This window comes from Sinohyriopsis cumingii, unplaced genomic scaffold (genome assembly GCF_028554795.1).
Source record: "Sinohyriopsis cumingii isolate HCF-2022 unplaced genomic scaffold, ASM2855479v2 utg000938l, whole genome shotgun sequence".
Taxonomy (NCBI): Eukaryota; Metazoa; Mollusca; class Bivalvia; order Unionida; family Unionidae; genus Sinohyriopsis; species Sinohyriopsis cumingii.
The window spans coordinates 2376491-2404231 of record NW_028315944.1 but is presented as its reverse complement, the minus strand read 5'-3'; the positions used below and the strand labels follow the sequence as shown (position 1 = coordinate 2404231).

The 27741-nt window shown below is 34.6% G+C and overlaps 1 protein-coding gene across 2 annotated transcripts in view; it reads left to right on the top strand.

The window, feature by feature from the left end:
* LOC149773005 (general transcription and DNA repair factor IIH helicase subunit XPD-like) overlaps window positions 1-20932 on the top strand; it is a 146337-nt gene extending 125405 nt beyond the window's left edge. For both annotated transcript variants that reach the window (XM_089946945.1, XM_089946946.1), the window contains 6 exons: window positions 10413-10505; window positions 15125-15197; window positions 17216-17286; window positions 17623-17766; window positions 19461-19604; window positions 20102-20932. In XM_089946945.1, coding sequence (XP_089803071.1) covers window positions 10413-10505; window positions 15125-15197; window positions 17216-17286; window positions 17623-17766; window positions 19461-19604; window positions 20102-20194 — 618 coding nt within the window. In that variant the 3' untranslated portion in view covers window positions 20195-20932. The remainder of the gene's footprint in view (window positions 1-10412; window positions 10506-15124; window positions 15198-17215; window positions 17287-17622; window positions 17767-19460; window positions 19605-20101) is intronic.
* Window positions 20933-27741: the final 6809 nt, after the last annotated feature.

Sequence of the window (27741 nt, the reverse complement as noted above, 5' to 3'; positions counted from 1 at the left end):
ACTCCTGTAAGTGATATCATCTGCATTGCCTATGTTACTTAGGACATTTTGTTTTCTACAACATCAGCCTAGGTTACTTGTTGGATTTAAACCCCTTCTATCCATTGGCTAGCTCCCAGTTAGCTATTTGCTTTCTGTGCCCTTCACAGCTTGAACAATTTGTTGAAAAATTTCATGCATGCATGCTGCATGCATGGCCCTTACAGGCCACATATAGGGACAGGGTTCACTCAGTGATTGAGTCACTCATGTGTGACATTCATGACCTAATGGACCTTAATTTTATCAGCATGTACACATTTATGAACCAGGCTTCATAAACATTTATTTATTTATTTATTTATTTATTTATTTATTTATTTATTTATTTATGATTTTATCATTTATTCAGTTCCTTTTTGATGTTTGGATATAGGCAAAGAAACTTGTTTGCAACAGTACTTACGGTTAAGCAGTAAATTCTTGTTGCATTTATTTATTTATTTATTTATTGTAATTTATTTTATGTTTGATTATTCTTTCATTATTTATTATTCATGGAGTCTGTATGAGTCTATATGACAAAATAGTTTCATGCACAATCATTAAATTTGTATTATTAAAGATTAGAGATTCTACAAAAGAATACAAGAATAAAGTAATTATCCTAATGGGTCATTGACTCTACAAAGAATACAAGAATAAAGTAATCATCCTAATGGGTCATTGACTCTACAAAGAATACAAGAATAAAGTAATCAGCCTTTGGGTAATTGACTCTACAAAGAATACAAGAATAAAGTAATCATCCTAATGACTCTACAGAATGCTATCATTGACTGTACTTATATTCCTTTCTATTTATTTCTCAGTTTCCTTCTGTCGAGGTGCCTAATTTTATTTTATCTATGTGCTCGATCATATTGTATCATATTCTGCTGTTTTGAAAACAACCATCACTTCCACCACCATCATCATCATCATCATCATCATCACCAATGACACCATAATCAACAAATGTTTAACTAATTAAAAATGTTTTTTTTTCCTTTCATCAGTTATTCTTTCTTTCTCTCCTTTCTTTCTTAATCAGAGTCCCATAAAATGTGTTACAACATTATTAATACGTTATCATTAATATTGACAATGATCATAATGTATATTCTGCTGTATTTAAAACAAGCACCACTTCCACCACCACCACCACCATCGCCATCACCATCATCATCATCACCAATGACACCATAATCAAGAAATATTTAACTAATTAGAATAGCTTTTCTTCTTTTTGCTTTCGTCATCAGTTGTTCTTTCTCTCCTTTCTTTCTTAATCAGAGTCCCATAAATAGTGTTACAACAAAATGGATACATTATCATTAACATTGAGATTATTGAAGAAAAGATTAAAGTGGAGTTGAGTAGTTGGCCTGACTTGATGGGACATGATTAATTCTGATTGATCCTGTATACTGGACTCAAAGGGTAAGCCACAGTTGTCATGGATGGCTGGCTATTGTCCTACTATCCTACTTTTGGGGTCTGATTTTATGGAATGTCAATAACATTCTTTCATTCTATTTATAGGTCCTTATAAAATGGGTTAATCAGGTTTTGAATAAGTGAAGAAAATTGTATAAATGACAAACACAATTTAAAGATTCAGTTGATTAGATAAATTATCTGCAAATTAAATATGTTTATTTATTGTTAAAGTGGGATTATAACATTACTGTTTATGTCACTATCCTTTCTGTCTAACACTTTGTTGTTTACTCTGGAACTTTGAAGCTGTTGAAGAATAGTGGATATAACTTTGTACACTTGTACAGCTTTTAGGGCTAGAAAACTCTGTTTACTTGTACAGCATTTAGGGTTGGAAAACTTTATATGCTTGTACAGCATTTAGGGCTAGAAAATTTTGTATACTTGTACAGCATTTTGGGCTAGAAAACTTCATATGCTTGTACAGCATTTAGGACTGGAAAACTTTGTATGCTTGTACAACATTTAGGGCTAGAAAACTTTATACGCTTGTACAACATTTAGGGCTGGAGAACTTGATATGCTTGTACAGCATTTTGGGCTAGAAAACTTTGTATACTTGTACAGCATTTAGGGCTAGAAAACTTTGTATACTTGTACAACATTTAGGGCTGGAAAACTTTATATGCTTGTACAACATTTAGGGCTGGAAAACTTTGTATGCTTGTACAGCATTTAGGGCTAGAAAACTTTGTATACTTGTACAACATTTAGGGCTGGAAAACTTTATATGCTTGTACAACATTTAGGGCTGGAAAACTTTGTATGCTTGTACAGCATTTTGGGCTAGAAAACTTTGTATACTTGTACAGCATTTAGGGCTAGAAAACTTTGTATGCTTGTACAGCATTTAGGGCTAGAAAACTTTGTATACTTGTACAGCATTTAGGGCTAGAAAATTTTACTCCTCCACTAATACTGTCCATTTGTACTTACTAGTGGTACATGAGGAAGAGCACATCACTGTTTCAAGATGCTTGTCTGAATGGACAGTAGGTAATTAAACCAAAACAAGTATCGTGTACTGTGTGAAATGAGTAAAATTGATGTGGAACAAGTAGAAGTTTCCATTCAGTTGCTTTATAGGACCAATTTAAATTTCAATTCACTTGCCCTGCAGGACAAGTTGTCAATGAAATTTATAAAACTCGTACACCAATTAGATTGTTTGTTGTGTACTCATTGGAGGTCTGTCCTGAAGATCAAGGTCACAGCTCAGTATGTTAAGTTTTCATTTTCAAATGATTTAAGATTATGAATTGAAACTTGTTATACCACATCATTAGATGTGTGTTGCATGCTATAATTGGGAGTCTTATCATCAAGTCAAGGCCATGGGTAATCATTGCAATTTTTTCATCACAATTTCCTTTTCTTTATATAGTTTAGGAGGTGTTTGAGATTACGATGAAACTTGGTTGTCTTATAAATCATCATTATCAGGGGTGGCATGTACCACACACACAGGTAGTGGAGATGGGGGGCGGGGGGACTGTCTTCAAATCCATCTGTTTCTCTCCAAACCCATTAGATTAAGTATAGCCAAACTTGGCAAAGGGCAGCCTGGCATGAAGGCAGTTTTTGTACAAATAATGTTAATACACTATCAAATATAGCCAGACATGGCAAATAGCGTCATGGCATGAAGGCAGTTTCAGTTTTTGTACAAGTAATGTTAATACACTGTCAAATATAGCCAAACTTGGCAAATAGCATCATGGCATGAAGGCAGTTTCAGATTTTGTACAAATAATGTTAATACACTATCAAATATAGCCAGACCTGGCAAATAGCATCCTGGCATGAAGGTAGTTTCAGTTTTTGTACAAATAATGTTAATACACTGTCATATATAGCCAGACTTGGCAAATAGCATCATGGCATGAAGGCAGTTTCAGTTTTTGTACAAATAATGTTAATACACTATCAAATATAGCCAGACTTGGCAAATAGCATCCTGGCATGAAGTCAGTTTCAGTTTTTTGTACAAATAATGTTAACACACAATCAAATATAGCCAGACTTGGCAAATAGCATCCTGGCATGAAAGTAGTTTCAGTTTTTGTACAAATAATATTAATACACTGTCAAATATAGCCAAACTTGGCAAATAGCATCCTGGCATGAAGGCAGTTTCAGTTTTTGTACAAATAATGTTAATACACTGCCAAATATAGCCAAACTTGGCAAATAACATCCTGGCATGAAGGTAGGTTCAGTTTTTGTACAAATAATGTTAATACACTATCAAATATAGCTGTATTACTGTAGATAGAGAAACCTTTAAACAATATATTCACCACAATAGCAGAATAGAATTCGACCACATTTGACAGAAAGCATCCTGGCATGAAGAGGTTTCTAGCTTTTATAAAATGATGTTAATCTGCAATCACATTTGACTAAGATTACTAAAATTAAGATAATCTTTCAACAACTTTTCCCAGATCACTTAACCAAATTTGAACAAATTTGATAGCATTATGCCATTGATAGCATTATGCCATTGATAGCTTTCATGTTTACATAGTTAATGCTGATCCAAAATGAAATATGTCATCATTAAAAAAAAGTAAAACCTAATTCTTCATGAAAACTGCATTATCCAAATTTGACAGAAAACTTCCTGACAGGAAGAGCTTTCAGTTTAATTGCATGATGCCAATCTACCATCAAACATGGTCACTATTACTAAAAATAGAAACAGTAAATGAATTCTTTGAAAAAATGCTTGACAGAATTTGTGTAAATGTTATGGAAATCATCGTTGCATAAAAAAACTTTAATTTTATATACATGCTGCTGATGCACCATGAGATATGGTTACTAAAAATAGAAAACATCAATGACCTCTTTGCAACACTGCATAACAGAATTTGACAAATCTATACAGAAAGCATCCTGGCATAAAGAGCTTTCATATTTGTGGAAATGATACCAATCCATCATCAAATATGGCCACCATTGTAAAATTAATAAATATGTGAAAAACTTGAAATGAAGCTTCTCAGATACACATATTTCTAAGCAGAGATTGACCATTCTGGTATTAAAGACTTTATGACAATGATGCCAAATTACCATCAAATATGGTCACCATTACTAAAATTGAAAAAGCCTTTAAACAACATCTCAATAAGGATTAAACAGAGCTTAACTAAATTTTAGAGTGCTCCAGTGGTCTAAGTGGTTTGAGCGTCCAACTCGGATGCAGAAAGTTGCAGGTTTGAACCCCAGCCAAGTCATACCAAAGATTTATAAAAATGGTTTGCACCATCCTCTCTTGGCACTTATCATTAAGAGATTAATGTTAGGACTGGTTGGCACCTTATGTGAGACTGGGTGGGACATGCTGCTACTTGTCTCTGTTATGATGCCACAGTGCTAGCTATCACTATAAACTGCCACTCCGCAGACATCATGGCAATAGGACTGGACAATTATTAAAGCTATGTTAAAAATCCAAATCACACTAAATTTTACACAAAGTACTAAGATGGACCAGTTGGCACATTCATGCCATCATATAGGGCTGCTGTAACTCACCTTACTTAACAAAGCCTTTAATAACTTCTTTTAAAAGGGTTGTCTGATTTGTTTAAATCTTGCCAATCCATCGTCAAATATGGCTTGTACATTTGTCCTTCGATGTTCTGAACCATACATTTGTTCATTTATCTTTTAAAATGTCAATATTAAGAATCAAGGCTGCAGATGTTCCTTGTAAAGACAACTAATGGACCTGTGCATCCTGATGTGATATAAAATGATGTCATGCTTCAAATGTCATGAGCTCTTGAATTAAAAAAAGTTTGTTACCAACAAAGTTACTAGTGAGGTACTATTATTTTGTTTGTTTATGCCACCAGATGAATCCTGGACTAGAAAACATCAGCCTTACCTATTTCAGAAAGTATTTTAAGCATTGCAACTTCATCAGTCATCAAAATAAAAAAACTGCTTAAGTAATACCATTCACAAGGGAAAATGTAGACAGCTGCAGCCAAATTTTTGGAGGATTCTCAGCTGTTGTACATCTGAGCTCTTGGGCATAAAACACAAACTGCGTACATCACTAAATATTTTTCCAAGAAATTAGTTGTTTGTCACCTTCTATAGTTGTTAAAGGTTTAGACATAATCACATGCAATATGTGGGTGCATTCTTGAATTAAAGAGTTCTCACAATACCAGTCAATTCCTATTCTTCAATAATGTCATTATTTGGAGAGTCAAATCGGTCCCATGAGTCCAAAGAATATTTAGGTGCAAGTCTAATCAATGTAAAAATTATTATTTCATTTTGTTAGGTGTTAGTAAATAAATGGTAAGGACTATTTCCTTTTGTTTTAATAGTCCTTAAGAAAAAATTCATTTACTCCCTGCCCTTGCAGATTCATACTTGTGCTCATGTCTTATGAGAGCTATGCAACACGGAAAACTCAGTGTCGAGCATTTGCTCCGACACTTTGACTAATTTAGCATTTCAGCATACTTATATACATATATAATGAACAACACAACAACATCATTTGATGTAACCAAACCAGAAAAGGAAACACCTCTTCTGACTGGTTTGAAGGCATTAGAGCCATTTCTATGGCATTATCTCCAAGACACAATACCATAAGGTACACATTCATTCAGTTCATATGAAAACATGAGAGAAACCTCAATAACATCATCAAACCCCATTGGGTTGACAAAATAAACATCTGCATCAATATGTTTGAGATGGCAAATGTTTGAGACAGCAAATACGGTAAGACCTTGTTATGTGTGTAGGCAGCGAAATGTATACACTGGTTTCAAATTTCATTACAAACAGGTTTGATGTAAACGCTAATAATAGTGTTATGATTATTTAAGAAGACTAGTCACAAATGTAGATAACAGAATTTTATTGAAATATTTTAAAACGTTTTTTTGGGTCATTGTATCCTTTTAATTTTTATTTAGTGTTGTGCCATGCTTTTTTCCTTGTAATTTTGAATTTTATTGAATGTTGTGAAGTGTTCTTTCATTCTATTTTTGTTTGAATTTTACTAAATATTTTCCAATGTACTTTTCATTGTATTTTTTCTTTCTATTTTTGGTTGCATTATACTGAGAATTTTGCAGTTTTCTCATTGTATTTTTGAACTTCACTAAATGTCTGGCAATGCTTTTTTCATTGTATATTTTGAATTTCACCAATTGTTTCAATTATTATTGTGTTTTTGATCTTTCACCTTTATGAATGTCGTTTTTTTTTCTCTATCAAGCCTTGAGGACTTGGCTCAAATGACCCTGGGGTATTATTATTAGGAATGAACTTTTAAGTAAAAGTATTAAGATTGAAAACTTCTCTAAATTGTGTTAAAAGTAATTTTTCATTAAATTGTATTGAAAGTAATTTTCCACTAAAATATATTGAGATAAAGATTGCGCTTTACGAGCAGGAGCAGAAATCGATGAAATACCTTTTGCTCCTATCTAAATTTCAGCAATTGTCAGCATAAAATAAATTTTGCTTGTATCTAAATGTCAGCAATTTAGATTTGGGGGAAGCTGCTGAACAGACAAATTATTAAATCAGTAATGGATGAGTTATGGAGATGGTTCACAAGATTTACCTGGGAAAGGTCAAGGGTCTTGTTCCGACTGGACTGAACGAAACCAAAAGCTATATAAATAGAGAAGTGGGCTTATGAAGAGTTAGTTCGTTCCTCGAGTCAGAACAGCTCTGTCTTTTCCTTATGGCGATTCCGTACCTAAATTCCCCAAGATGTAGCTGTATCTACACGGTTATTGGTGGCACCCTTGTTAGACAGCCTGAACTCCTTCTTCTCTCTCTCTCTCTCACCATGGTCAAAGTCATTTTGAAACTTATGAGTATGATGCAAACCGTATCATAACATATATACTGACAAGAAATGAAAATGGAAACTATTAGAAAACATATATACTGACAAGAAATGAAAATGGAAACTTTTAGAAAACATATATACTGACAAGAAATGAAAATGGAAACTTTTAGAAAACATATATACTGACAAGAAATGAAAATGCATAGTTTAACTACTAAGAAAAACAGTATTTACTCTTTTGACCCACTTACAGCGAAAATCACCAGTAAATAACAACATATTTGTTATGCTAATAGCTTTTTATGCAGTTGCCATATTAGGCACCACATGCTATATATACATGTAGTATGATGTTGCCATATTAGGCACCATGTGCTATATATAGTATGATGTTGCCATATTAGGCACCACGTGCTATATGTAGTATGATGTTGCCAGTCACTTCATCCATCCACCTATCTGTGTGTTTTCAATTTAATTGACATAAAATAACTCAAGTTATTCACCATCAACAGTTACCAGACTTTGTGTTTCCCTTGTAAATTGGGTAAGTTGGAAGTATTCTTTGCAGTAATTTCAAAACATCTTTCCTTTAGAGTGAATGAATTCAGACCATGTATAATTATCAACTTGATAACGTATTCCTTCCTCCACTCTATTGGCACCCCTTGTTTGTCATATATTTCCTGTACAAGGTCAATCAAGGTGTCCACTGATATTGTGGCATCTGCTTTTAAGGCTTCAGGTAGATGTTGTGACCTTGGTAATAAAGGTGACCGTAGTGGTTGCTAGAACTGGGGAGGTATTTGTCTCTTACCCCTCCTGATCTCACATGGTTGATTTTGGAGAGGACCAAGTCTGTAGTAGATTCCAGACTGAGAGAAGAACATGCAGAATTCCAGGTTAGGAGGCAGACAGGAACACACCACATTATCACAGAACAATTCTTATAATGGCAGTCACCCTTCTGTATTTGAATTTTTTAGACTTGGGAAAGCATTTAACATGATGGATAGATGCGCCATACGGAAAATCCTTATGTATTATGGCATTCCAGTGAAGATTGTCAGAATTATATAGTGTTTCTACAACGACCTGACCTGCCATGTCATACACAACACAGACTTGTCTCATTCTTTCTCTGTTGACACTGGCATCAGGCAAGGTTACTTTAGCCAGTGAACTTCTCACTAGAGATAGACTGGGTGATGTAGTCATGATGTCATAAACTTCACATAACACTCATAATACATTTTAAAAGTTACATAACACTCATAATACATTCTAAAAGTTACATATAACACTCATAATACATTTTAAAAGTTGCATAACACTCATAATACATTTTAAAAGTTGCATAACACTCATAATACATTCTAAAAGTTACATACAACACTCATGATACATTCTAAAAGTTACATACAACACTCATGATACATTCTAAAAGTTACATGCAACACTCATGATACATTCTAAAAGTTACATAACACTCATGATACATTCTGAAAGCTACATAAATATCATGATATATTTTGAAACATTACATAACACTCATGATACATTCTTAAAATTAAATAACATTTGAGATATGTCATGAAAGTCACATATTACTGATGTCATTGAAGTTATGTAACACTGATATAAAAGTCATATAAACGACATAATATATCATAACAATCACATGACTCGTGATATCAAGTCATGAAAACAGCATGCTCTAATAATGTGTTTTGTTTGTCTTTTATTTTATGTACATTTTTCAAATTTAGCCTTTACATAGCTATGCAAAAACATTATTATGCTGAAGTACTGTAAAATGCATGGATACATACGTATAAACAAACATACATACATACATACATACATGAAGGTGTTAAAATCATGCAACACGTGATAATGTCATAAATATCACATAACACTAAAAGTATCTTGTCATAAAATGCTGTTGTCACACTGAAGTATCACTTAGTAATGTTGCATAACAACATCACTGAGTAAGTGTGTGATTGTGTGATTATGATTTTTAGTGTAGCTTTAACAATTTTTCAGTCATATTGCTATGGTGTCTGCAGTGTGGCAATTTATAGTGATATCTAGCACTGGGGCATCATGCCACAGACATGTAGCAACATCACTGAGTAAGGGAAGTCCTAATAATGTTATAAGATGAACAGATCATAAACTTATTTTCATTTGACATACAATTTAGGGAAAAAATTGAATAATAAAACATGATATTATCTGCAATCAGCTTGTGGAATATATAAATTATTCGCTTTTGCTTCATTACTTTAATATCAAATGAATGCATGTTTAAGATTCTTATCAAAACTGAGCCATCAATACTTTTTTAGAGATAAAAAACGTATACTTATTTAAATGTATTTCTTTGTCAATAATACATTCAGCTTCTGTGATTTATTTAACAAATACCAAATGCTAAGAAAACTTATAACTGAAATGGTGAAAAAAATCTTTTTAGCACAATATAGATTGAATAATAAGCAAGTTGTTTCTGTCTAGCCTTGGATTAGTCCTTTTGTACTGTTGATACTTCTGTGTGTTACTCGGTTTTACTGATCAGGTCCAGGAATACAAGCCATTGTATGGTTGAATCTTCTTTATGTTACATGGTTTTACTGACCAGGTCCAGGAATACAAGCCATTGTACGGTTGAATCTTCTTTATGTTACATGGTTTTACTGACCAGGTCCAGGAATACAAGCCATTGTACGGTTGAATCTTCTTTATGTTACATGGTTTTACTGACCAGGTCCAGGAATACAAGCCATTGTACGGTTGAATCTTCTTTATGTTACATGATTTTACTGACCAGGTCCAGGAATACAAGCCATTGTATGGCTGAATCTTCTTTATGTTACATGGTTTTACTGACCAGGTCCAGGAATACAAGCCATTGTACGGTTGAATCTTCTTTATGTTACATGGTTTTACTGACCAGGTCCAGGAATACAAGCCATTGTACAGTTGAATCTTCTTTATGTTACATGGTTTTACTGACCAGGTCCTTTATGTGTTGCAGGGCATTATTGACCAGGTCCAGAAACACAAACTGTTGTTTATAGAGACCCAGGATGCTGCAGAGACCTCCCTGGCTCTACTCAACTACCAGAAGGTAAGTTAAGTAGGTCCTGCACAATACAGATTTGGATAAAAAGGGATTGGCTTGAAAAAATTATTATAGCTTTAAACATTTCTGTTTTGAAATGAATGATTTTGCACAAAATCTGGTGAAAAAAACAATTGTTGTCGATAACTTATTAAACTTTATTTAACTTTCCCCACTCTTTAGCTGGTCTATATTGTGACTTTTCCCACTCTTTAGCTGGTTGATATTATGACTTTTATCCACTCTATAGCTGGTCTATATTGTGACTTTTCCCACTCTATAGCTGGTCAATATTATGACTTTTCCACACTTTAGCTGGTCGATATTATGACTTTTCCCCACTCTATAGCTGGTCTGTATTGTGACTTTTCCCCACTCTTTAGCTGGTCGATATTGTGACTTTTCACCACTCTATAGCTGGTCTATATTGTGACTTTTCCCCCACTCTTTAGCTGGTCGATATTATGACTTTTCCCCTCTTTAGCTGGTCTGTATTGTGACTTTTACCCACTCTTTAGCTGGTCGATATTATGACTTTTATCCACTCTTTAGCTGGTTGTTATTATGACTTTTCCCCACTCTTTAGCTGGTTGTTATTATGACTTTTCCATACTATTTAGCTGGTTGATATTGTGACTTTTCCCCATTCTTTAGCTGGCTGTTATTATGACTTTTCCCCACTCTTTAGCTGGTTGATATTGTGACTTTTCCCCACTCTTTAGCTGGTTGTTATTATGACTTTTCCCCACTCTTTAGCTGGTCTATATTGTGACTTTTCCCTACTCTTTAGCTGGTTGATATTGTGACTTTTCCCCACTCTTTAGCTGGTCGATATTATGACTTTTCCCCACTCTTTAGCTGGTCGATATTATGACTTTTTCCCACTCCTTAGCCGGTCGATATTGTGACTTTTCCCCACTCTTTAGCTGGTTGATATTATGACTTTTCCCCACTCTTTAGCTGGTTGTTATTATGACTTTTCCATACTCTTTAGCTGGTCTATATTGTAACTTTTCCCCACTCTTTAGCTGTTTGATATTGTGACTTTTCCCCACTCTTTAGCTGGTTGTTATTATGACTTTTCCCCACTCTTTAGCTGGTTGATATTGTGACTTTTCCCCACTCTTTAGCTGGTCGATATTGTCACTTTTCCCCACTCTTTAGCTGGTTGATATTATGACTTTTCCCCACTCTTTAGCTGGTTGTTATTATGACTTTTCCCCACTCTTTAGCTGATCTATATTGTGACTTTTCCCCACTCTTTAGCTGGTTGATATTGTGACTTTTCCCCACTCTTTAGCTGGTCGATATTGTCACTTTTCCCCACTCTTTAGCTGATTGTTATTATGACCTTTCCCCACTCTTTAGCTGGTTGTTATTATGACTTTTCCATACTCTTTAGCTGGTCTATATTGTGACTTTTCCACACTCTTTAGTTGGTTGATATTGTGACTTTTCCCCACTCTTTAGCTGGTCGATATTGTGACTTTTCCACACTCTTTAACTGGTTGTTATTATCACTTTTCCCCACTCTTTAGCTGGCTGTTAATATGACTTTTCCATACCCTTTAGCTGGTCTGTATTGTGACTTTTCCACACTCTTTAGCTAGTTGATATTGTGACTTTGACCCACTTTTTAGTTGGTTGTTATTATGACTTTTCCCCACTTTTTAGCTGGTCAGTATTGTGACTTTTCCCCACTCTTTAGCTGGTTGATTTTGTGACTTTTCCCCACTCTTTAGCTGGTCAATATTGTCACTTTTACCCACTCTTTAGCTGGTCGATATTATGACTTTTCCCCACTCTTTAGCTGGTCTGTATTGTGACTTTTAACCACTCTTTAGCTGGTTGATATTGTGACGTTTCCCGACTCTTTAGCTGGTCGATATTATGACTTTTCCCTACTCTTTAGCTGGTCTATATTATGACTTTTATCCACTCTTTAGCTGGTAGATATTATGACTTTTCCACCCTTTAGCTGGTTGATATTGTGACTTTTTGCCACTCTTTAGCTGGTTGTTATTATGACTTTTCCCCACTCTTTAGCTGGTCTATATTGTGATTTTTCCACACTCTTTAGCTGGTTGATATTGTGACTTTTCCTCACTCTTTAGCTGGTCTGTATTATGACTTTTATCCACTCTTTAGCTGGTCGATATTATGACTTTTCCACACTTTAGCTGGTCGATATTGTGACTTTTCACCACTCTTTAGTTGGTCTATATTGTGACTTTTACCCACTCTTTAGCTGGTCTATATTATGACTTTTCCCCACTCTTTAGCCAGTCAATATTGTGACTTTTCCACACTCTTTAGCTGTTTGATATTGTGACTTTTCCCCACTCTTTAGCTGGTTGTTATTATGACTTTTCCCCACTCTTTAGCTGGTTGATATTGTGACTTTTCCCCACTCTTTAGCTGGTCGATATTGTCACTTTTCCCCACTCTTTAGCTGGTTGATATTATGACTTTTCCCCACTCTTTAGCTGGTTGTTATTATGACTTTTCCATACTCTTTAGCTGGTCTATATTGTAACTTTTCCCCACTCTTTAGCTGTTTGATATTGTGACTTTTCCCCACTCTTTAGCTGGTTGTTATTATGACTTTTCCCCACTCTTTAGCTGATCTATATTGTGACTTTTCCCCACTCTTTAGCTGGTTGATATTGTGACTTTTCCCCACTCTTTAGCTGGTCGATATTGTCACTTTTCCCCACTCTTTAGCTGGTTGTTATTATGACCTTTCCCCACTCTTTAGCTGGTTGTTATTATGACTTTTCCATACTCTTTAGCTGGTCTATATTGTGACTTTTCCACACTCTTTAGTTGGTTGATATTGTGACTTTTCCCCACTCTTTAGCTGGTCGATATTGTGACTTTTCCACACTCTTTAGCTGGTTGTTATTATGACTTTTCCCCACTCTTTAGCTGGCTGTTAATATGACTTTTCCATACCCTTTAGCTGGTCTGTATTGTGACTTTTCCACACTCTTTAGCTAGTTGATATTGTGACTTTGACCCACTTTTTAGTTGGTTGTTATTATGACTTTTCCCCACTTTTTAGCTGGTCAGTATTGTGACTTTTCCCCACTCTTTAGCTGGTTGATTTTGTGACTTTTCCCCACTCTTTAGCTGGTCAATATTGTCACTTTTACCCACTCTTTAGCTGGTCGATATTATGACTTTTCCCCACTCTTTAGCTGGTCTGTATTGTGACTTTTAACCACTCTTTAGCTGGTTGATATTGTGACGTTTCCCGACTCTTTAGCTGGTCGATATTATGACTTTTCCCTACTCTTTAGCTGGTCTGTATTATGACTTTTATCCACTCTTTAGCTGGTAGATATTATGACTTTTCCACCCTTTAGCTGGTTGATATTGTGACTTTTTGCCACTCTTTAGCTGGTTGTTATTATGACTTTTCCCCACTCTTTAGCTGGTCTATATTGTGATTTTTCCACACTCTTTAGCTGGTTGATATTGTGACTTTTCCTCACTCTTTAGCTGGTCTATATTATGACTTTTATCCACTCTTTAGCTGGTCGATATTATGACTTTTCCACACTTTAGCTGGTCGATATTGTGACTTTTCACCACTCTTTAGTTGGTCTATATTGTGACTTTTACCCACTCTTTAGCTGGTCTATATTATGACTTTTCCCCACTCTTTAGCCAGTCAATATTGTGACTTTTCCCCACTCTTTAGCTGGTTGATTTTATGAGTTTTACCAACTCTTTAGCTGGTCGATATTATGACTTTTCCCCACTCTTTAATGGGTTGATATTGTGATGCCTTCCATGTGTCCACTACTTGGCCCATTACCACACATCTTCCTAAACAGGTCAGTAAAATTTCACAATTTTTGTAGTTATGTTCTCTTGGTGGAATCCATCAGCAAGTGGTCCTTCATCCCTGACTCATGCTCCTGCAGTCTCTGTGAAAGGGTCAGAGGTCAAAATATGCTAATATTTTAATTACAATGACATTTTTGGACCTTTTTTTATATGCATTAGCAACAGAATGATGCATTATGATTTAGCATTATGACCAAATAGATTAAAATTACTGGTAAAGCAATATGATTGCTTGTATAGCATCTTCTACATACAATATAAATCAAAAATAGAAAAACAGGTATTGTTATGTAGCACTGTTATGTTAGAGTGTCTATGATGATTTATATTTTTATGTCATATCTTTAACTTAATTGCAGTATATATCAGTGCTGAAGTAATTACTGGACTTACTCTTTTAAAACTTTACTATCATGTATCTTGGGACTGTTAGTAAAATAATGTAGATTTTTGTTTTATACTATAATATAGTTATGTGTTGATGCACAAATAATACAAAATAACCACCATTTCTATACATGTTTTCTATCATATCTTTTTTGCCCATTTTTTAAATTTATCTATTTTATATTTTATGTTTCATATATATTCATTTTTTTCTACTTGCCATGTGCTTATGTTTCATATTATGAAGAGGAAGTTCTTGTGAGTTTGTTACCTATCCTTTTTTTTAGATATTTTGCTGTGAGGCATGGAAATTAAAATTAAACTAACTTCTTTGATAATATGGCCATTCATGCTCATTATTAAAATGAATTTTTGTGATTTAGGCCTGCAATAATGGAAGAGGAGCTGTCCTCCTATCTGTAGCCAGAGGCAAGGTCTCTGAGGGGATAGATTTTGGTGAGTAATATATATATATATAACACAATATTATTGCTCAGGTATAATGATTAATTTATTATTTGTATTTTTTCTTCCACAAGAAAATAAAATGTGTATCCATAGCCTTGGGGAGTATCTTCAGTTCAAATGTTGCATCCTGTTCAAGGTGATATTTCAGAGTCTGGTTCAGTCCAATACATTTGTTATAGGCTGGATGTATTCAGCTCAAGGTGATATTTCACAGTCTGGTTCAGTCTGGTACATTTGTTACAGGCTGGATGTATTCAGTTCATGGTGATATTTCACAGTCTGGTTCAGTCTGGTACAGTTTTTATAGGTTGGGTGTATTCAGTTCAAGGTGATATTTCAGTCTGGTTCAGTCTGGTACATTTGTTATAGGCTGGATGTATTCAGTTTAAGGTGATGTTTCACAGTCTGATTCAGTCTGATACATTTGAAATAGGCTGGATGTATTCAGTTTAAGGTGATATTTCACAGTCTGGTTCAGTCTGGTACAGTTTTTATAGGTTGGGTGTATTCAGTTCAAGGTGATATTTCGGTTCGATTCAGTCTGATACATTTGTTATAGGCTGGATGTATTCAATTCAAGGTGATGTTTCACAGTCTGATTCAGTCTGATACATTTGAAATAGGCTGGATGTATTCAATTCATGGTGATGTTTCACAGTCTGATTCAGTCTGATACATTTGAAATAGGCTGGATGTATTCAATTCAAGGTGATATTTCACAGTCTGATTCAGTCTGATACATTTGTTATAGGCTGGATCCAACATGTAAACTTTAGTTTTATATGCATATATCAGATTTATTGTAAAGTCGGAAAACGGAGTGTTTTTCTAGACAGAGAAAAAGCATGGGAAAAATATTTAGCACTAAAGGTGTGGAAAAAGTTAGGAATGTTGGGTTGTTATGTTTAATATTTTTTTGTTATTGCTTGAACACATTTGTGTGTTGAATGTAAGGACACACAAATAAGCACCACTTAACAGACTGCCTAATTGGCTGAAAACAGTGAAGCTGTCTTAAATCTGTTGATAACTGCTGTGGGAGAGCCCATTAGGTTAATTTGCATAGGTAAAATGGAACAACCCAATTTGTTTGAAGTTCTGGGTAAATCATGTTGTAGAACAAAAGTTATTACACATCATTGCCTTGAATGTTTAAGCTGTCTTTATTCAAGATCATTGGCAAGTTTATGATAAGTGGCAACATTTCTTTGAACCTGATCTTCACTCTTTGTATAAGATGTGAAACACAATTATTTTGGTAGTTGGAGTAAAAGTGTAATCCATTTTTGAAGGTACAGTGTCAATATACAGCTGTGATTCAATCAAAGATGAGCCATCTGCTAAGCAAATTTAGGCAAAATAATATTTATTTTGTGCACACACTGCAATCAGTCATTCTGGAGTGTACAACATTCATTGACATAGCAGCACCACCCAGCATATTTGACACTTCCTTACAAAAATGCAAATGCAGAAAGATAGTTTTCTTTGCTGAGAAAAATTCAACAAAATCTTCTGGAAATTCGAACAACAATGCTGACTGGTCCCTAAAGAGTGCAGAATGAACCCAAATAATACTTACATTACTTTCAACCCCTGTCTTCCCTTGAACTGTTGACTACAGCAAAGAAATCACATAGATAAGAAAACAGTCTACTGTCTAATGGATTTCAAAGACAAAAACTTGGTATATTTTTTGTTTATTATTGTCTGTTTGGTTGTTATTATGTATGTGCACATGTGTGGATGTGGTGACGTTACTGGTCATTGCTAACTCTTTCTTTTCCTATCAGATCTGAATTTCCAGTAATTTTCTAGAAGCGTATATGAAAAGATAACTTATTTTTAATTGGATGATGCCCCATTTAGTATTTTATGTACATCATCATTATGGACCTGTATATATTAGAGAAAGTTAAAATGATTTCTAATGTTTTAATGCTAATAGCTGAAATGACTTATTATTCATACATATGTTTTGAATATGTCTCATATTTCTCCTTCAGACCATCATTATGGTCGTTGTGTCATCATGTTTGGAGTGCCCTACGTGTATACACAGAGCAAGATACTGAAGGTGAGATGATCAAATTTCTCTCTAATGATTGTGTATTTATATGTTCAAATATATGTTTCTGCATAACCGATTCAAAATTTTTTAAATAATATACTAATAAATAAATAAATATTAAATAATATACTAATTAAGAACCCAAAAGGATGCAGTAGATGAGGGACAGTCATTTATCTGTTTACAAATTTAATATGCAAATTTTAGTAATAAAAACATCAATTTATTTTTAATTGATTTACAGTTATATAACCTTTAATATAATTATTGCTGGTGGAATCAGTATTTTAATTAGTAAGCAAAATGTACAGTTCCATAACCTTTCTGAGATTTTCTTTCTAGGCTCGACTTGAGTATTTGAGAGACCAATTCCAGATTCGTGAGAATGACTTCCTGACATTTGATGCCATGCGGCATGCAGCCCAGTGTGTGGGGCGGGCTCTTAGAGGAAAAACAGATTACGGCATCATGGTATTTGCAGATAAGGTGTGTTGTAGAACTTTTAATTAAGAGCACATTAGCTTAGGCAATGTAGTTTAGCACAAAGGGTACAATTTTAACAAATTAATTTTATGTGACCTTATTGATGTGTCAGCTCTTCTAGAGGTCCAAGCTTCGCTTGTATTGTGCTTTAGATTAATTATGGACAAAATGATATTCATTTCTTATTTATCTTAAGCTAATTAGCATATTAACAGATGAAAGTAATACATATAGTGCAGCACAGATGAACAATCAAAACAGATTCAATACCTGTATTTATTACATGTATTATTGACTTCAACCAAATTGAATTTGGAGCTAATTACGGTGAATTTGTATGAATTTTGACTGTCTGTATTCTGTGTCATTTAATGGAGAATTATTGACTTTAATTTTGAACATTGACTTAGTTCATTTGTATTGGTTTAAATGAAATAAAGTGTTCTGTTTTATATTATTGAGATTCGTGAGTTTGATTTTCAGCACTTTATGATTTTGATTTGCCTGAGTTTTGTCTCCTGATTGGAAGAGTATGCCCATTTTATTTCCTATGACAGTCCTGGTCATTCTCAAAACCTTAGAATTGAGCTTTTATTAACAAGACTTGGAGGGATTTGCAGCATTTTTATTATTTTTTGCCTGAGTTGGCCTTATCTTTGACTCAGATGAAAAGTTCCATCTGAGTACATTACCTTTTTTCATGGGACTTGATTACATGACGATGTGCACAACACCATCATTTGTACATACCATAAATAAATACACTTTCGTTCTCAATGGTCAGTGAAATGTCTGGGACATTAGTTCCTCAAATGTATCTGTTGATGAATAATGTCAGCAAAGCCCCATAGTAATGACATTGTCTGGTCAGCTGTCTGTCCATTAACAATTTGGTCTCCAAAATGTAACTTTATTGGGAACTTGGATTTTGACCAAATGTGGTGTAAGGCTTCATACTGATGGGAGAGTAAGTGTTTTTCTTTTATTCCTTCCTTCCAGCTTCCACTTTTGTCATTTAGAAAAGCTAGGGTCCTAATTGCCCATCCTCCTGATTTTCATTTCTGCCACCTTTCTTTATTGTTGGATTTCAACTAAATTGGCATGTTCTTTTATATTTTTAAGACCATAAATAATTTCAATTTTCAGCATTCTATTTACACAAGTTATTCACCTTGATTATTTGTCCTTCCAACTTTTATTTCTGTAAGATAACATTGCCGTAATTTGTTGGATTTTCAACCAAATTTGACATGTTGCTACAGATTGGTGAGATCTTGAATTGAGAGTTATGGCACCTGATTGATTGTCCTCCAGACTATGGTTTTCTGGGACTGCTTTACTAAACTTTGTTGGATGTCAACGTTATTTTGATGAGATCTGGAATTTATTTTGAATCATTCTACATTGTCCTTTAGAAGAATTATGTCCCCTTGTAACTTATCCATCTAAATTTGGTTTCTGCAGCACAACTTTATTAAGGAATGTTGGCTTCTGGAAACAATTTTTATAACTTTGTATTGATGATAAGACTATAAAAGAGTTGGGTTTTATTTCATGTTTTAGCCATGGAATTTCTATTTTCTAAATTTATCTTTCCAACAAAAGTTCTTTCTTAGGCAGTACTGAGCAAATTGTAATGAATGGGCCCTTTATAATCTACATTTTACTAATAACTCAAGTTTACTTGCTATTTTCAGAGGTTTTCTAGAGCTGACAAACGTGGTAAGCTTCCACGCTGGATTCAGGAGCATCTAAAAGATGCTTTGTGTAATCTGTCAACAGATGAGGCTGTTCAGGTTGCCAAACGGTTCCTGCGACAGATGGCCCAACCATTCCACAGGGTGGGTTGAGTCGTGTGTAGAATTCTGTTATTTTTAGAATATATAACTATGTAAAAGATAATATTATATATATCATAGAGAATAGATAAGTATCTGGTCCCTATTAATGTTTTGAAACTATGAATACTTCCCATCACAGTTTGTTTATTGTACAGCATTTCCCGCACAATAGGTCTTGGAGGATGCAGCACCTTGTGTTGAGGATTTTTATTGTTGAAAACTTGGGATTTTGCTTATTATAGAGAAGGGGTTTACTTGACTAAAATGCAGAATTTTGTCATCAAGCATGGTTTTATCTAGTATTATAATTATGCACTTGTTGTTTGTCATGCTTATTCATGCAGTCTAAAATTACAGAATTGTTATTAAAGTTACAGATAATGGTCATGAAATAGACGATACGTGTTTTGTGTGTAAGTAAAGTTACAGATAATGGTCATGAAATAGATGATTCATGTTTTGTATGTAAGTAAATTAAAAATCTTGTTTACATTTAGGATGATCAGCTGGGTTTGTCCTTGTTGACACTGGAGCAACTGGAGTCTGAGGAGATGCAGAAGAAACTGGAGCAGAAAATGCAGTATGTGTGAAGAGGACACCTTATCTTGTCCAGCCTTGGATAATGTTTTGATTGTCTAGAAGATCAGGGGTTAGTTGGTTTAATGGATTAGGTTATATCAGAATATGATCAAATTGAAATATATACCCTCATGGTATTTGGGTGACTGAGAAAGGAATGAAGAAAATGTGCCAAGTAGGCTGATATTAAAATAAAAGGATTTTTTCAGCCTTCTTACAATATTACATTGTGGACCATTGGTTTCAGCCTTCTTACATTATTACATTGTGGACAGTCGGTTTCAGCCTTCTTACATTATTACATTGTGGACCATTGGTTGCATAGGAGAAAAATTCAGTGATGACTCAGTCTGCAGTGTATTATACAGTAATAAGGAATCACGGCTTTGGATGTATTTCATGAATTCTGGTATTACTGAATTCTGGTATTACTGAATTCTGGTATTACTACTCCACTGTGTGGTACCTATTAGCCTCAGTCTTTGCCAGTTTAGAAGGTTGGAAAACTGAACACAAAATTGGAGCTTTCCAGGCCTGGATAATTGATGGTAATGGGAAAAATCTTTGACTGGCATAGTTAACATAAAGAAGTGACAGAAGAACACATGGCAGAAGGAACCAAGAGTCAAATCCTGGCTTGAGGTCATTCTTCAGTGAGTAATGAAAACATGGAACAAAATTTTAATGACCATTCTTCACTTGTACCAGTTTGTAGCTGTGTTTGTTTACAATAAAAGCTGTTATTTATAGGCTGTTGGATAGTTGTTTTTAAATTTGTCACTTTAAACAAAAAGAATGCCACATTAGCATGTATTTCTTACCGTTAGGTTACTTGTACAAGAAAATATGAATACAGGATATTTATAGAGTTCATTTTGAGTCTGCATCTATCTGTCTATCTATCTATACATCTATCTGTGTGTCTGTCTGTCTATATATCTATCTTTCTATCTATCTGTCTGTCTGCCTGTCTGTCTGTCTATCTATCTGTATGATCTATCTGTATGTCTTTTTCTCTATCTGATCTGATCTGATCCATTACAGTATTTTTATTTTGATGGTTATTAGAAGGGACAGATATGGGTGCATAGGTTAAATTTGGAAAAGTAAATATGGCCAACCAAACATTTGGCCACAATCTGGCATGTTTGATCTAACCAAACATTTGGCCACAATCTGGCATGTTTGATCTAACCAAACATTTGGCCACAATCTGGCATGTTTGTTTGATCTAACCAAACATTTGGCCACAATCTGGCATGTTTGATCCTACCAAACATTTGGCCACAATCTGGCGTGTTTGATCTAACCAAACATTTGGCCACAATCTGGCATGTTTGTTTGATCTAACCAAACATTTGGCCATAATCTGGCGTGTTTGATCTAACAAAACTGACTAAACTATATCTTAATGGCACTCAAATAAATTGATTGACAGTGAAACAAATGTTCTTCTTTATGTTTGTAACGTGATTTTCAATCAATACATGCATGAAATTGTCCCAACCACTTTGTAAGCCAGCTGTGGCTAATCTTCTCAAAGAGAACGCTATGCACCAATATCTGTTGCTATTAACAACCATTAGAAATTATCATTAGAATTGACCACTCTAATGACCACTCTAATGACCACTCTAACGACCACACCTAATCAACCTACCTATCTTTCATCATCAAAACAAAGCTACTCATGCAGAGCTGTTAAAAACATAAATTAGGAATGCTTTAATGTGAAATTTTAAAATCAATTAATTTCATTAACTTTTTTATTGCCACCAGAGTGACTTGTATTTTCATTTGGGATAAAATGAATATGAAGAAAATGTTATACAGGTTTGAGTGTTTGTTGAGTTCACAAAATTGTTTTATTGAGCTGTGAAGTAGGATGAGGGCTGGCATGAAATGGAGGCCAGTATCTGTATTTCATGGCTCAATAAATCAATGTATTGAGTGAGAAGAAAGTCTGTAATTGCTTTTACTTTCATGCCATGATAAAAAAAATATTCCCATCAGTATGATGTTCTGCAGATTTCATATTATTTGGATGAAACCAATGCATCCTGTTTCTTTTTAGTATATATAACCTGTTCATCAATTCAGAATTCAGAATAAGTTTTAGGAAATTATAATTAAAATTATTTATCAGATAATATTTCCTTCAATCATGTGCCAAACTCTCATGAAAACTCAAAATTTCAAAACATTCCTTTTGCAAAAGGGATGGGAGAACTGCCGTTGAAGCTGGTATCTGTGGATGTGCCACCTGCACCTGAGATTAAAGGGACTACCTCTAAAGTAGCATATGTGCCACCTGCACCTTGTTCATGGGAGACTGCCTCCAAACTGACATCTATTGACGTGCTACCTGTACCTGGGTGGGGGTGGGGGTTGGAGTGGGGAGTAACTGCCTCCAAACTGGCATCTATTGATGTGCTTCCTGTACCTCAGTGGGGGTGGGGTAGGGAGTAATTGCCTCCAAACTGGCATCTATTGATGTGCTTCCTGTACCTGGGTGGGGGTGGGGTGGGTGTAACTGCCTCCAAACTGACATCTATTGATGTGCCACCTGTACCTTGGTGGAGGTGGGGTGGGGAGTAACTGCCTCCAAACTGGCATCTATTGATGTGCTTCCTGTACCTGGGTGGGGGTGGGGTAGGGAGTAACTGCCTCCAAACTGACATCTATTGATGTGCCACCTGTACCTTGGTGGGGGTGGGGTGGGGAGTAACTGCCTCCAAACTGGCATATGTGGATGTACAAACTGTGCCTTGGGGTAGAGACTCCTCTAAACAGGCAAAAGTGGATATGCCACCATATTGGGTGCATAATTTTAAGTTTGTCAGTACATCATCAGGAGCCTATTCTATCCACTCCAAGTACACAGTTTGGTCCATTGATTATTGATACATGACTTAAACCAAACAGCATAGACTCAGATCTGCTGTCACGTAATGCACTGGCAAACAGATCAGAATGACTCTTATGACTAAAAGCAAACAATGTTGACTCAGATCTGTTGACACATAATATGCCAGCCAGCAGGTTAGGGTTGTTCTTCTTATGAGTTACAGCAAACAGCATAGATCCAGATCCTCTAATACAAAGACCCAGATCCCCTGTCACATAATGTGTCAGCTGGCTGGTAGATAGACCCAGATCCTCCATCACATAATGTGTCAACTGAGTGACAGATAGGCCCAGATCCTGTTACATAATCTGCCAACTGAGCGGCAGATAGGCCCAGATCATCTGTCACATAATGTGTCAAATGAGTGGCAGACAGGCCTACATCCTCTGTCACATAATGTGTCAGCTGAGTGGCAGATAGGCCCAGATCCTCTGTCACATAATGTGTCAAATGAGTGGAAGACAGGCCTACATCCTCTGTCACATAATGTGTTAGCTGAGTGGCAGATAGGCCCAGATCCTCTGTTACATAATGAGTCAACTGTCAAATCAGGACCATTCTCGTCATGACTTAAAGCAAACATTATAGACCCAGATCTGCTGACACATAATGTGTCAACTGTCAAATCAGGACCATTCTCCTCATGACTTAAAGCAAACAGTATAGACCCAGATCTGCTGACACATAATGTGTCAACTGTCAAATCAGGACCATTCTCCTCATGACTTAAAGCAAACAGTATAGACTCGGATCTACTGACGCATAATGTGTCAACTGTCAAATCAGGACCATTCTCCTCATGACTTAAAGCAAACAGTATAGACCCAGATCTACTGACACATAATGTGTCAACTGTCAAATCAGGACCATTCTCCTCATGACTTAAAGCAAACAGTATAGACTCAGATCTACTGACGCATAATGTGTCAACTGTCAAATCAGGACCATTCTCCTCATGACTTAAAGCAAACAGTATAGACTCAGATCTACTGACGCATAATGTGTCAACTGTCAAATCAGGACCATTCTCCTCATGACTTAAAGCAAACAGTATAGACCCAGATCTACTGACACATAATGTGCTGGTTGGCATATCAGGATTATACTTCTTATGACTTGAAGCAAACCTGACTGACATTGTGTCACAGTATATCTGGGTCTATGTTATTTGCATCTGGTTTTGTGTTGGGTAAGTAAAGTATTTTTGTTTTATGCACAGGTAAATAAGGCATATTGAATCTGGTTCACAAGTAAATAAATTATAGTTGGTTTGATACACAGGTAAATATGGTATATTGGGTTTGGTGTAAAGGTATATTGGGTGTGGTACACAGTTAAATATGGGTTTAGTTCACAGGTAATTAAGGCAACATCTTCATTCTTATAATATTCTTTTGGAATGATTATTTTTTATCCTCATTTTGTATTTCCTGGATTTAACAGAAAAACAAAGGCCTAAAAGATGCTATCTTAAATCATGATATGGAAAGTAAGTGTTTTCACCTGAAAATTGGAATGAAAACAAAGGAATACCATGCGTAATATGTCAGACTTTGAGATGATCCATGTTGGTATAATTCTTTTGGAAAACAAATGGTATAATAGTTCCAATCTGATGGCAAAACCAAGCTGAATGGTAATAAATATTACTCACCAGAAAGAGTTAATAAAATCTTAAAGACTAGAATATGGAAAAATAGCAATACCTTGCTATAAGATCCTTCATTATAACACAGTCCCAGAAGGTATGATGTAAAGAAGGTATGATGATAGAACACACTTCATTAAGTGATAGTAATTACATCATGTACTTCATTATAAGCTGGTCTCACTATGAGGGGATAAACTCAGGATAGTAATTACATCATGTACTTCATTATAAGCTGGTCTCACTATGAGGGAATAAACTCAGGATAGTAATTACATCATGTACTTCATCTTGCACTTTCAATATATAAGTTGATAGAATATTTGGATAAGCCTAATTTACTTAATTTAAATAATGTATGTCTGGGAAACATCTGTTGTGTATGATATCTTCCAAACAAAACGTGATTAAATATACTTAAATCAACAATTTCTAACTAATGTCTGGGATGTGGTTTTTCTATTTAAATATTTACAACCACTTTATTCATAATGCTTCAAAAGCAGTTTCTAATTTGGGAGTTGGATTATCTTTAACAACAGATGTTTCTTTAAATATTCCTGCACATTTCCTTAGAAATTTCTTATCCTACTGTCACATGATAATCAGTCTTCGGGACACAGTCTTCCACTAACTCGATATTGATGGGTGGGTTAAATCCAAGTTTAAGAGAGTCTTTGGATTTGTGTAAACTGTTGTAGCCGACATAATTACATATGTACATAACCATGTCACTTAGTAACAAAATGAAACCATCACCATCTAATCTGATCTTACACTGATATGTAATCCTGAAATTTAGTTATAATGTCTTCATTAAAGTTGTAATATTATTTTTCTAAATTTAATTACTCTTTATCCTTTAATCAGTGTTGGATGCAGATTACATAAAACATAGTCTCAGTCTTGCTGTTCTGCATCTGTTAATACGTTTTTAATCTGTTAAACAGGAGTTACAACCTGCCAAGTGGGAGTATGACCATCTGTTAATATCTTACTCTCTGCTAAACAGGAGTATGACCATCTGTTAATATGTGACAACCTGCTAAACAGGAATATGACCATCTGCTAATGTTACTCTCTGCTAAACAGGAGTATGACCTTCTGTTAATATGTTACTACCTGCTAGAGGGGAGTATGACCAAGCTTTTGCCTTAAATCCATTAATATATTATAATTTACTCCAATCTCAATGCAACTGAAAGTGACATAATTCGATTTCACAGTTGAATGTAAACATCTGTATAATCAGTAAGTTAGATTAATTTCTCTCATTTGGTACTCAAAGCCATCATCAGCATTTCTGAAATCTTTTTTGTCCATGGCCTTTGAATGTACACTATCATCTCTAATTATTTTATTCTTGCCATTAATGTATCTCCAGTCATAATTTGGAGGAATGTGCAAACTTAACTATAATTTTAAATAATTTAAGTAGGATAACCATAATGCAACAACCTGGAGGAGTGGAAAATGGAGGGAATGAACTTCCAAGTTTTATCTATCAATGTTAATGGTATAAATATGGAAATTTTTTTTAAATTCAGTCAAAATCTAGAATATGACATCTTGTTTTTCCAAGAAACCCATAATGGATTTACAGATGAGGTTAAAGTTTATTGTGAAAGTCACCTAAACGGAATTTTAAATACAAATGATTATGAAGGGGATGATGTAAAGGGGGGGGGGGGTAGCCATTTTAATTAAAAATAAACCGGGTTATAGTTGGGAAAAGCTGAAAGAGGAAAAAGAATTAATGGAAGGATGATACATTTAAAAATTGGGAAAACACATTTTCTAAACATATGTATACCTGCAAACAACTATCGGAAACATGGGTTTATAAGACATTTATCTAAATATCTAGAAAAATATAATATGGAAAATGTAATAATAGGTGGAGATTACAACTGGGTAGGAGATAACATAGACAGGGAAGGGGAACTAACTACTAACGATCTTAAGTGCAAACTAATTATGAGGGATTTTATAAACGCACATAAACTAACAGATATATATCGGAAATTAAATATACCAAGGAAGGAATATACCTTTGAATATAAAAATAATAAAGGGAGTAGGATTGATAAATTCTTATGTACCAACTACAATGAACAAATATATAAAGAAGCAGATATAATAGATTTAAAGATTTCAGATCATAATCTGATATACATCAAACTAACTATAACAAATGAAAATAAATGGGGAAAAGGGACTTGGAAATTAAATAACAAATTATTAGAAGATCCAAACTTTATTTCATAAATCAAAAAGGTAATAAATAAAATGGTAGAAAATGGGAATAGGGATATAATTCAAGAATGGGATATCTTGAAAAAACAAATAAAAAGTATAGCAATTAAATTCGCACAAATAGGAGTATGAAACTTAAACTAGAACAAGAGGCTATTGAAATACAACTAAAAAAAGACAACCGAATAGAATTGGAAAATAAACTCAATGACAGATTAAATAAAATAAATGAAGAAAAGATAAGAGGTAGAGAAATAAGGGCAGGGAAATTTACTCAAATTTATAAAAAAAAGCAGAAGGCCTCTTCAAGCGCGAAGAAATTAGGAGGGGGGGAGAAAGTAATGGATGTTTTAAAAATTGATGGAAATAAAACAACAACTGATAAAAATGAAATTCTAAAATATATTGAAGATTACTATACTCAACTGTATACATCCCAAAGAATAGAAGATAATACAATTGATGAATATCTAAAAGATATTGAATGCGAGATGATTCCAACAGAACATAAAGACTTATGTGATGGTTTCATCTCGCAAGAAGAAATTGTAGAAAGTATCCGAAGCCTTACAAAAGGGAAATCTCCAGGTGGAGATGGGCTCACCACGGACTTCTATACGAAATTCTGTGGTGAGTTGTCGCCCATTTTAGAATGGTTATATAACAATATTTTATTCAGAAATGATGCTATGACTAAGAGTATGAGGGAAGGGATAATAACATTAATATATAAAGGGAAGGGAGAT